The 13,361-nt window shown below is 38.4% G+C and overlaps 1 protein-coding gene across 2 annotated transcripts in view; it reads left to right on the top strand.

Moving 5' to 3' along the window:
* Ankar (ankyrin and armadillo repeat containing) overlaps nt 1-13,361 on the top strand; it is a 65,289-nt gene that overhangs the window by 17,762 nt on the left and 34,166 nt on the right. For both annotated transcript variants that reach the window (XM_032901064.1, XM_032901065.1), the window contains 3 exons: nt 2,155-2,356; nt 3,768-3,976; nt 7,859-7,963. In XM_032901064.1, the coding sequence (XP_032756955.1) occupies nt 2,155-2,356; nt 3,768-3,976; nt 7,859-7,963 (516 nt within the window). The remainder of the gene's footprint in view (nt 1-2,154; nt 2,357-3,767; nt 3,977-7,858; nt 7,964-13,361) is intronic.

Raw genomic sequence — 13,361 nt, forward strand, 5'->3', positions numbered from 1 at the left:
TGGTTTTATAAATTCAGTTTCCAAAGTGGTTGTGGAAGCTTGTACATAAGCAGTTAAGAGCTGGGAATGTAGCTCAGCTATATGGTGCTTGCCCAGCATGTGCAAGGTCCTAAATTCAATCTCTAGCATCCTGTTCCCACGAACAAGTTAATATAATTTAGACACTCTGCCCTCTAGGGGTGATAATGATGTATGGGCTCTGAGGAATGATTCCATTTGGTGGAGATCAATGTTTTGAGATAAGCATTGAATATAAAAACACAAAAGTATCTTTGTCCTCAGATTTCCATTTCCTTTCTACACATGTAAGAGATTTACCATATACCTTCAGAGTCTACACTAGGTAATTAAAGAATTCTTCCATAAAACCAAACCAAACCAAACCAAACAAACAAGTACTTTACAAGGCCCATATTGTCAAGGGCAGAGAGGGACTAAGTACTACTCCAGTGAAGGACAGAGTACACCTGAGAGTATTCCACAAAGGAGCCATGACCTTATGTTTCTCCTCCTTCAATCTTCTTCCAGGGCGTCCCACTAGCAGGAACTGGGCAGAAGCCCCTATGACAGGTCTCCCAGATTTTTCAGCGCTCATGTTTGCCTACAGCAAGCTTCTAGCAATTCATCATCAGCCTTCCTTCTGCTGGTCACGTTAGAAGTTCTGCTTGATGGCACTGCTGATAGTCATGCTGCTCTGCTTCTGGGCCACCTTACAACTTGGAGCATAGCAGTTTGCCTTCTACTGTCACTTCTGTACTGAATTTTGAAAGGCCTGTTAATTTTCTGCTGAGCATTGTATTTGTAATTAGAGCTGACCGTCTGTTGTGTCTTGTGATCATACACACCTTACTAGAAATTGGAAAAAGAAGCAAGAATTTTTTTTTCTTTTCTTTTTTTCGGAGCTGGGGACCGAACCCAGGGCCTTGTGCTTGCTAGGCAAGCGCTCTACCACTGAGCTAAATCCCCAACCCCAGAAGCAAGAATTTTTAAATTTAGTATTTAAAAATTTTTTGATCCTTTTTTCTTACTGTCCTTCAGTCTCAAACTTTCTCATAATGCAATGTATGGCCTCCAATCCCAGCCAACTTCTTAGAACTCTTAATCTGGTTTGGTGCCAAAGTTTTTTAAAGAAGAGTTTATCAAAGATTCAGTCACAGTAAATATAAGTGACAGCTGTCCTGCTCTTCCTATACCTTCTCCTAGTGGGACTGTCTGTTACATACTAAAGATTACACACTGCTGTCTCTCTGTAAGCTCTGTCCAAGGTCTTCAGGGTAATACAATGTAGAGTGATAAGGTGTATCCTTCCTCCAGAGCACACATGATGTTAAGATCTCATACTCTGCCACGGACAAGCTTCGGCTTGCTAGAGGTCCCAGACAGTAGGCAGGTCCTGAGGCTGCTCACAATGCCATTGTTCAAACCACAAGCGACACACAGACTAGTCACACTGAACTGGAGTGTCCACACACCATGTTCAGTACCACCAAGAGCCTGAGAGTGGTCACGTGTACACAAACGTGTGCTGCATTTGCCTAGCAATGAGCAGAGGAAAATGGGGCAACCAATACGGCCTTGCAAACGAGAACCATGAATAATGAAGTCTGTGATTACTTCTAGGAAGTCACATGTAGCAAATAGGGGTCGTCAACAGCTATAAAGCTCTCAGGATCCACAACCCAGAATATGGGAGATGGAGCCAGCTAAGTAATGGTTTTAAACACATAGATTCAGCTCATATTTTACAGACAAAGATGTGATATAAAGATTACTGGGCACCGAAGCCTAGAGACACGGGCCTGCTTTACCAGCTACTTGAGACCCTTTAGCAAGAATACCTAAAGTTTTAGGGCCACCCTGAGCAACTAAATATAATTATATTTCAAAAATAAAAGTGTATGTATTTTATACAAATACATATTTTTCCCCATGTTATTTCTTGTCCATAAAAGGTATGATTATTCCAGACATTCCACGTTAAACAAAGTAATACAAGCTTGTCCAAATGATTGTTTTTGTGCTTACTTTCAGTCTTTTCAAATATTATAAAGCACTAAGCTGCATGGTTGGACTCATAAAGGCATGCGCATTTATTGTTTATTTATTTTAGGAGGGCTATCTCTTTGACTACTAAACAATCGTTGTTCATCTCAGGTCCAACACCTCTACACCTGGCTGCACAAGGTTGTTCACTGGAAGCAACCATCTGTCTACTTTGTTTCAAAGCTGATTTCACACTTACTGAGAAAAGAGGCTGGATGCCAATACACTTCGCCGCCTTCTATGATAACATCTGCATCATCATCGCACTCTGTAGGAAGGATCCGAGTTTGCTAGAGGCTGAGGCAACAGCTGAGTGAGTTATTGAGCATCTGTAAGAATATGAACTTCTTTCCTGATGATCATCACCATTAAGGGCCTAATTGGTCTGGGGTAGCAAAGCGCTGATGTCCTCTCTGACCCTCAACTTCTTCTCTTTAAGCTTAGAATTTATAAAGACCAGATCTTCCATCCACCTATGTGTGTTTTCTAGAGGAATAAAGAATGGCTCCTGGGAATTTCTTTTCCTTTTGTATCAATAGTATAGCTTCACAGACAGGTTTATTAGGCTAACCATGTAACTAAGGGAGATAAAGTTGTTCTTGTTTCCTATGTAATACCCAGGTAGTTCCAGATCCAGGTAGATAGAATGTATTCTCAGCAGAAGTAGCTACTTGTGTCTAGCAGAGATACAAGCAAAAAGAAGAAAAGTTGGAAACAGGAAACATCTCCTTCAGTCTTCTGTTTCATTAATTTTGCTGAAGAGCCATTTTTAAGAGTAGAGGCATAGGGGTTCGGGATTTAGCTCAGTGGTAGAGCGCTTGCCTAGGAATCGTAAGGCCCTGGGTTCGGTCCCCAGCTCCGAAAAAAAAGAACCAAAAAAAAAAAAAAAAAGTAGAGGCATAAATTTTTCTTAAAGATTGTCTACGAATCCAAAGACCATGTGGTTATTTTGATTTCCTGAACCTATTCATGGATACGTTAGCCTTAAGTCTTCAAATTGTGTATCTGTTATTTGCATACTGGCTTGGAAATTTGAGGGACACTGGACTTTTGTTATTGCTCCTTAACATATGGCTTCTGTACCATAGAACAAAATGGTAACTATTGCCATTCCATTTTCTTGCCTGTATTATGGACAGGAGTGAAAAGGATAGAAGGCATCCTTTGTCTTCACAGAGGTGCCCTTGAAACAACTACTACTACTGTCCTGATGGCCTCACTTGTTTCCCTATGAGGGAAAATGGAAGCTGAACACTGGGTTGGATAACCATGCACACAACTCTTTTTTATATAAAACAACAATTAATTTTCTTGCTGTTATTTTCCACTACAATGGGGGAACTGGGATTTGCAATTGGATATAAAATATTTAAAAATGTGTTTGATAACTATCAAATCTATTTGATATTTGTAAGGTCGATTGCTATTATCTGATTATATCTCCACTAATTTATAGAAATTCTGAAAAGATTAGATAGGATAGTATATTTTAATTATTTTGTATAGTATTAATTTCCAAACACATTACAAGGTATAATAATTGAGAAAGAGGACAGAAATGACTACTAAGGAGAGATAGGCAGGAAGGCAAATCTGTGGAATTCAGAGAATGAGAATCTAAAGGAAGACAAAGGGATAGTATAGAGTTCTTGCAGCAATACAATAAAGGGAAATGTGACGCTGTATGTGTGCTCAATACTGTTACGATGTGTTCTCGACTTTAGGAATCAGTGTACTCCACTGTTACTTGCTGCCACTTCGGGAGCCCTAGACACGATCCAATACCTGTTTTCTCTTGGTGCAAACTGGAGAAAAACAGACACAAAGGGGAACAACATCATCCATCTGTCAGTGCTTACTTTTCATACAGAGGTACTCAAGTACATAATAGAGCTGCATATCCCTGAGCTTCCGGTTTGGAAAACTCTGGTGGGTGAGTATAGAACATGAGATTTCATTGTAAGGAAATGTTCTGATTATTCTATCTTTGATCTCTGCTATGCTGAAATGAAATAAGTAAAATAGAGTGTGTAGATCTTTAAAATTGAAGATCATGAAAGAAATTTATGCATTGAAACCAAGAGTAATATAGTTGATTAGGGAACTGTATTTTTGTGTCCAAAAGTAGTTTGATTTCTAACTAGAGATCGGTAACCAAAATGAACTATAGCTTACAAAATGATATTTATTCTTATTACCCAACTTTCTTAAAAGTCAGAACATCATTTTCTCCATTAATAAACCAAATCCCAAATGAAAAAAAAAAGAATGAAAAAGCAGAAATTAGAAGCAAAGGTTCTTTTCTATTTATTCCTTACTCCTAATTTTAGAGGCAGTTTTAGAAAAGTTTTTCCTCACATTTTGAGGAATTTTTATGCAAAATTTTGTGTTCAATTTAGCCAGAAAAACAAGGATAAGTATTGCACAGTCAATTGAATGTGCATGTCAAAATTTATCCCTCCCCCAAGCCACATTATAATTACATGAAGATTAAACAATGAAGCAGCAGCAGCAATCAAAATTCAAGAAACAGGAGTGGTGATGGTCTATAGGCAATGTAAATCCAAGGTATCGATTCAAGTAACAACTATGAATGTGAGGAAATGGGTATGAGAAAATGGCAGCCACCTCTTAGACTTAGCTGAATCTCAAGCCATCATCAGGAAAGCTGAGAACCTCTCAAACACATAACTCACAGTCCTCCTGAGGCTGGAAAACAGGCAGTGCCAGGGTTCTCCACAGAGCCCAGCCAGAAAGGCCAGCAGCTACTGAGGATGTCTTTCTCCTTGGTGAACAGAAGTGGAAAGACCCCAGGGAGCAAAGGGTGACAGCAAAGGGGCATTCCCTAGTGGAGCCAGCCTTAATTAGGCAGAGGAAAGTGCCACTGAGTCCAGGGAAAACAAGGTGAGTTTCAAATGGAGAAAGATTATATCCAGGAAAAGCAATAGTGAGAAATAAGACAACACCATGGGTTACTACAATGCCCAACTGAGAGTGATAGTCTATAGGCAATGTAAATCCAAAATATTGATTCAAGTAACAACTGTAAATGTGAGGGATTGGGCATGAGGAAACGGCGGAGCAACATTGAGCTGGTGTCCCATTTCCCATAACATGAAGTTACAAACAAATCCTAAGGCCATGCTAGCAAGATACAGCACTGTCTCAAACTAGGCAGACCTGTGGACCACACAGTCCAAAGTACTGTTTTTAGAGAGGTGAACCCAGAGAAGTGGGTACAAAATCACAATATTTTGCTGTAGATATTTTAGAGGTATATAATTTTGAATTGTGAACATAAAATAAAAAAGTAAATAGAAAAGAAATGGAGAATGAGAACTGATGTTTTCCCATTAGATGAGATACAGTTATTATTTCAACCTGACTCTTCTGATTTAAGATGTTTGGTTCTTGGGCTACTGATACAGTTCAGTACGGCCCATGCTGTATAAGCTTGAGGGCCTAAATCCAGGTGCTAAGCACACAAGTAAACTTGGGCATTGTGGCCTGTTTGTAATCCTAGTACTCAGGTTTGCAAAACTGCTTGAGAATTTCCCTTAACTTTGTGTTTAATCTACTTAGAACTATTATAAAGATAAGGATATTATGTTAGTTTAATGAATTCATGGAAATTTACTCATTCACAAGATGCCCATCGCCCTAATTGCATGAAGAGTAAGCAGCAGACAAGCACTCAAGGGAAAACAAGGAGAACATGACGCAACAAAAATGGGAGGCAGGCTAGTTCTTGTAGCTCACTGGCCATCCATTCTAGCCAGGTTCAATGGAAATGTTGTCTTAAAAATTAAGGTAGAATATAGAAGGGGAGGGGGAGTGGTTAGGGAGATGTTTGCCTGGAAACCAGGAAAGGTAATAACAATTGAAATGTAAATAAGAAATACCCAATTTAATAAAGATGGTGAAAAAAAATTAAGGTAGAGTCACTCAGGGGGCAGAGGCAGGTGGATCTCTGTGAGTTCAAGGCTAGCCTGGTCTACATTCTAGGACAGCTAGAACCAAAACAGAGAAAATGTCTTGAAAAATCAAAACCAACCAACCAACTAAACAAAACAAACACCCAAACCCAAATGAAACCAAACCAAAGAATTAAGGTAGAGAATAGTGAAAGGTGCTCAATGTTGACCTCTGGACCCCACCCCCCAATACAAATATACATTTATGAACAAGCAAAACACACATTCACATGAACACCAAACACACACACACACGCACGCACACACACACACACACACACACACAAAATACACATGAATACACATACACAAAATAAATATATACACACAAATGCACACGTGGGTACATATACAAAGCCATTCACTCAAACACTAGATACAAAAATGGATATGAATGCACACATATAAAATTTTTTTCATGCAAATACTGTAATACTATATACATATAAACAGATGCTTATGGATGCATACACAAAAACACATTCACAGAAATATTATACACACACACACATACACACAAACACACACTTCAAAAAAACTGACGTCCAACTATTTGTTCAAAATGGTGTCAGCACCAATCTTGGAAGCATTTTCTGAGTACATCAGCCCAAGGAGATACTGTGAAATGTCTTTGTGTTTATTTTTATGCACATGTATTGTTGCATCTTAATCCTTTAAAAAAGTAACTGTGAGGATCAACTTGACTTATAATAGACAAATACCTCTAAGTCTGAGCCTTGACAAGGATGACTTAATGGTGTTTATAACTCCCAGTGGCCACTCCTTACAGTAGCAGCCATGGTTACAAAGTCCTGCTAATTACATGATAATGACACAAGCAGAACGATAATTTAAAACAAGTTAATTATTAGCCTTTGAAGTAGAAGCTAAAATTTAAAACAGAGAAGTCTCAGTAAGGACCAGACCACTTCTGAACATAGTGGTCAGAGAGAGATGAAGGAAAGATACAGCCCCGTGTTTTCTTACACCACAGACATTGTTTAGAAGCACATATAATGTTTCATCTTTAGTCTGGAGTTTAAATTCATGCTAGATTTTAAAAATCATATAAATTATTTTTAGGAAATGCAAATAATTTAGTGGCTATTAAAATCATATTGATTAAAGTAGTTTACTTTGCCATCGTTAAATCTACTCAAATTTTATTCAAAACTAATCATAGGTATATCAGAAATATATTAATTTTTGAGTGAATTTGAACTGTATTTCTAGGCAGTGTTACCAATTCAGACCATAGACAAATAATTTAGGATTTTTTTCAGTAATTATATATATATTATAAACCTCAAAGATTAGCTTTTGTTACTGTGCCCAAGATAATCAAAGTCTTAAGAGCAGCTCTATTTGGGTCCACAGGATTGGCTGTGATGATGTAATAACACTTATTACAGAATCCTATGGCAGAGGCCCATTACTTATTTGCTTCATGAGAGGTATAATAAAACAGAGAGACAGGAAGAGGAAGAGATGGAGTCCCATAGCCACCTCCATGGATACGTTCCGCAATGACTTAAAACCTCCACCAAGTCCCACCTCTTAAAGTTCCCATCAGCATTGAATAGCACTAAGCTAGACACCAATAGACACAAGTGGTGACTAAATCATTAAGAAGGGCCTTTGAGGACCACCCCACGCCCAAGCTATAGCCCATGATCATACATCCAGCATCTCCCAAAGGACCACAAAAATGAATGTAGCCTACGCAGTTGGTGATGGGATGATTTTAAGTCACTGTGTTCACTTTACCTATATAAAAACAAAGTTAGCGAATTGTCTCTGTTGTGAATTACAGTTGTGTTTTTCTGTTAAATGCTTGCCAGAAATGTTGCAGTGTGAAAGCTTCAAACGAAGGATGATGGCTGTCATGTCCTTAGAAGTAATTTGCTTAGCAAATGATGAATACTGGAAAAATATTTTGGACGCAGGTGATATAAATTATATTAACTATCTTTTTCTTAGCATAATTTTTAAGTAGAGCTATATTGTTCCCAGGTAGACCATTTAAATATATATAAACATAGGCATACAAATTTAATCCTGGGGTCATACTCTACCATTAACCTAATTTCTCTCTCTCTCTTTCTCTCTCTCTCCCTCTCTCTCGCTCTCTTGCTCTGTCTTGCTCTCTCTCGAGTGTGTGCACACGCGCACACACATATGCTAATTTTGCAAACCTGAGTGCTAGGGTTTTCCCCCCAACTTTATCTTATTAGGTAATATATATTGGTTTAACATATATAACTATATATTTTCTTCAAGATAGGGTTTCACATATAGCCTAGGCTGTCCTTGAGCTTGTAATCCTCTTGCTTCACCTTTTTTTAACTAAAAAAAATTTTTATACAATATATATATTCTTGCCATCCCTGACTCCTAGATCTTCACTTCCTCTCTACCTACTCAACTTTGGTTTTTTTTTGCTCTGTCTCTAAACAAACAAACAAACAGACAGACAGACAAAAAAAATTCACAAGAAACAAAAACAAAGCAAGGAACAAGCTCCCGTAAAACATAAATAAAAACAAGCTGGCAAAAATCTGAAAAGACAAAAATGTTAAAACAAAGAAAATACCACAGGGTTCTTATTGTTGTTATTGTTGTTGTTGTTGACCAGTTATTCCTGGGCAAGGGGTCTACCTGGGAATATGGTTGATAGACTTAGTGAGACTCCATTGAAGAAATCTACATTTCACTTTGCCAGTGGGTTTTAAATGCTGATAGCCCCTTGTACAGGTTAGGTGATTCTTTTCACCTCTTCTTATACATAGATCCCTGAACCTTTAGGGGCAGGGTTTGGTGAAGACATCCCATTTAGGACTAAGCGCTATAAAATCTCTCATTCTCTGCAAATTGTCCAGTTTTGGGTCTTTGTGTTAGAGAGGCAAGAGGAAACTTCACTGATGTGGGCAAAGTGAGGCCCTGACCTATGAGTATAGCAGTGTGTCATTAAGAGTCATTTGATCCTAATTATATTCCTTTAGCAAAATGATGATGGTTTCCCCTAAGGCCATGACTATCTAGTCTTAGGGTCTTGGCCACTCTAACAGTGTCAGCTGTGGTTTGCTAGGTTTGTGGACTGCTGGGTTTACAGGCAAATGCAATTAAACATTGCTTTAAAAATAGCCATCGGACTGAGCACGGGGACCCCAATGGAGGCGTTAGAGAAAGGACCAGAGGAACTGAAGGGGTTTCAACCCCATAGGAAGAACAACTATATCACCCAACCAGACACCTTAGAGCTCTCAGGGACTAAACCACCAACCAAAGAGTACACATGTTGGTGACTCATGGCTCCAGCCACATATGTAGCAAAAGATGGCATTGTCTGGCATCAATAGGAGAAACCCTTGGTCCTGTGAAGGCTCGTTTCTCCAGTGTAAGGGATTGCAGGTGTTGAGGAGGGAGTGAGTGGGTGGGAGTGGGAGCATCTTCATGGAAGCCAGGGGAGGGAGATAGGAGAGGAAGGAAAGGGGATAGCATTTGAAATGTAAATACATAAAATATCCAGTCAGAATAAATAAATAAATAAATAAGTTTTTAACTCTAAAGGACACTTTTTAGTTGATTTTAAGTGATTTTAAGATCACGTTTGTCAACTTTGTATCTTATTTTTTCAGGTAAAAACTACACATGATCAAAAAAACTACGTACTTTTTAGAGGAACCCCATTTCTCTAAAAACTTAAAATTTTGAGAAGTAATAAAACTAACTTTATCCAGCTAGTTATTCTAGTTGGATTTTGGTTGGGAAACTACCCTAACAAAAACAACTTAGGGAAGAAAGTGCTTATTTTATTTTATAATTCCAGGTTCCAATCTGTTACTACAGGCAAGTCAAGGAGTCAGCTAGTCACATACATCCACAGTTAGAAGCAGAGAGATATAAACGTGTGCATGCATGCATTTTTGTGCCCAGCCTTCTTCTACTCTTACAGTTTAGGAGTCCCTGCCTAGGTCATAGTATTGCTGACACCAACTAAAGTAGGTGAGTTCCCAAATTAATTAACAGTAGTAATCTAAACAACCATCCACATATGGCTAATCTTATCTAGACAATCTTTCACTGAGACTCTCTTCTTAGTTGATTCTAGATTATGTCAAGTTGACAGAGAGCTGTCCCATCACAGTATTGCTATAATTATTCATTTATAAATTATTCCAGTTCTAAACTTATGCAACTTACTTTTTAAACTGCAAACCAGAAGAAAATGTCAGACCAGATATAAATAGTTCTTCATTTAGCAACTCCATTAATTGTGTGGCTTCTCTGGCCTGGTTTATTCATTAATCAAATGGATTGACCACATGCACTTATTCTGAGAGCATCATTGTCCACTACGGCTTTCTATAATGGTGGGACTGCCTGAACTACCCATAAGGTACATAGAGACACATCTAATGTTCCATAAATATTTATGACTGAATAAGCTTAAATTTATCCAATTCATTAAAAACATGTTTGAAAAAGCTTTGTCTCCCCAGAAGTCAACAATAGATGGTTCCATTTCAGGTAGATAAATAAATGCTACTGTATTATACTCATATGTTTCAGAACATTGTGTGTCTCCTATGGTGTGGTTTCTTATCAACTAAACTGATATAAACCTAACATTCAACTAACGGTCAAGTTTTCTACCCAACCACTGACTGATTATAACAAATGAGGCTACTACTACATTTTACTAGATCAGCACTTTTAGGGTTTTTTTTTTAAAATTTTTCTAGGTGAGATCTTTATAAGACACACAGCCTTGTTTATAATACAACAATGTATTTCTTTTTAACTCCCTCAAAATGAAATAAAATATATAAATATATACAATGAAAATATATCCAAAGAGCATCATGACAAGAAAACTGTAGAATAAACAAATAACAAGAGAGAGTTGGCAAGGGGGAGGGGCATATAAGCCATAATGTCAGATGTATTAGTAATTATTAAAGACAAGGAATGTATAACCTACTGAATATAGATGCTGTCTCTGGAAAAAAGAATGCAAGACTTTCTCCTATAGAGGGCAAAAAATGGGTATGTTTCTACCCTTTGATCTCTTATTAACACTGTAGTCTTATTAACATTGTAGTCTTATTAACATTGTAGTCTATTAACATTGTAGTCTATTAACATTGTAGTATTGTGGACAGCAGAGCTAGAATACAGAGCGCTTCAGTTTAGTAGTGCTTGCCAAGTATTGCTTTGTACGCAACGTAATGCTTTGAACGCAACACCCCTAGATGGTAAGAAATGGCTTTGTGCTTTCTAATTCCAGCAGTCATGCAGAACTAGATTCTAACCATAGATTAGTAGAAATGAGTTCTAGGCTACTATGGAGGCACTGTATAGCCTTTCCTTGTCTGACTGAACTAGCATTTCTTCTCTTCAACTCAGCCAAACCCAAGGCTCTTGTGCAAAGCCACACATGATACAGACAGCTCAAACACAAAATGATTGTGTGTGTGTGTGTGTGTGTGTGTGTGTGTTATACTTTACTAGATGAAAAAAGAATGACCTTACTGGAATAATAAAAAACTCAAGATAGCGAAAACTCTACTCAACAATAAAAGAATTTCTGGGCGAATCACCATCCCTGTCTTCAAGCAGTATTACAGAGCAATAGTCATAAAAACTGTATGGTATTGGTACAGAGACAGGCAAATAGATCAGTGGAACAGAATTGAAGACCCAAAAACGAACCCACACACCTATAGTTACTTGATTTTCAACAAATGGTGCTGGTTCAACTGGAGGTCAGCATGTAGAAGAATGCAAATCAATCCATTCTTGCCACTATATACAAAGCTTAAGTCTAAGTGGATTAAAGACCTCCACATCAAACCAGATACACTCAAACTAGTAGAAGAAAAAGTGGAGAAGAATCTCAAACACATGGACACTGGGGAAAATTTCCTGAACAAAACCAATGGCTCATGCGCTAAGATCAAGAATCGACAAATGAGACTTCATAAAAGTGCAAAGCTTTTGTAAAGCAAAAGACACTGTGGTTAGGACAAGGCAGCCAACAGATTGGGAAAAGATGTTTACCAATCCTACATCCTAGATAGAGGGCTAATATCCAAAATATACAAAGAACTCAAGAAGTTAGACTCCAGAGAGCCAAATAACCCTATTAAAAATGGGGTACACTTGAAAAAAAGAACCAAAAAAATGGGTTCAGAGCTAAACAAAACATTCTCAGCTGAGGATTATCGAATGGCCAAAAAGCACCTAAAGAAATGTTCAACATCCTTAGTCATCAGGGAAATGCAAATCAAAACAACCCTGAGATTCCACCTCACACCAGTCAGAATGGCTAAGATAAAAAACTCAGGTGACAGCAGATGCTGGCGAGGATGTGGAGAAAGAGGACACTCCTCCATTGTTGGTGGGATTGCAAACTGGTATAACCACTCTGGAAATCACTCTGGAGGTTCCTCAGAGAATTGGACATTCCACTACCTGAGGACCCAGCTATACCTCTCTTGGGCATATACCCAAAAGATGCTCCAACATACAACAAAGGCATATGCTCCATTATGTTCATAGCAGCCTTATTTATAATAACCAGAAGAAGGAAAGAACCCAGATGCCCTTCAACAGAGGAATGGATTTAAAAAATGTGGTACATCTACACAATGGAGTACTACTCAGCTATCAAAAACAATGACTTCATGGAATTCATAGACAAATGGATGGAATTAGAAAATATCATCCTGAGTGGGGTTACTCAATCACAGAAAAACACTCTTGGTATGCCCTCATTGATAAATGGTTATTAGCCAAAAAGGTCAAATTACCCAAGATGCAATCCAAGACCACAGGAAGTTCAAGAAGGATGACCAAAATGTGGATGCTCCCAATCCTTCTTAAAAGGGGGAAAAATATCCATAGGAGGGGATATGGAAGCAAAGTTTAGAGCAGCGACTCAAGGAATGGGCATTCAGAGCCTGACACACATGTGGCCCATATGTATACAGCCACCAAAACTTGATAAGATTGATGAAGCTAGAAAATGAATGCTGAAAGGGACCAGATATAAATCTCTCCTGAGAGACACATCCAGAGCATGTCCAATACAGAGGTCAATGCTAGCAGCAAACCACTGAACTGAGAATAGGACCCCCTTGGGGAGAATTAAAGGAAGGATTGAAAGAGTTGAAGGAGCTTGCAACCCCATAAAAACAACAATGCCAACCAACCAGAGCTTCCAGGGACTAAACCACTACTGAAACACTAAACATAGACTGATCCAGGACTCCAACTGCATATGCAGCAGAGAATAGCCTTGTTGGGGCACCAGTGGAAGGGGAAGCCCTTGGTCCTGCC

The sequence above is a fragment of the Rattus rattus genome, chromosome 4, assembly GCF_011064425.1.
Source record: "Rattus rattus isolate New Zealand chromosome 4, Rrattus_CSIRO_v1, whole genome shotgun sequence".
Lineage (NCBI taxonomy): Eukaryota > Metazoa > Chordata > Mammalia > Rodentia > Muridae > Rattus > Rattus rattus.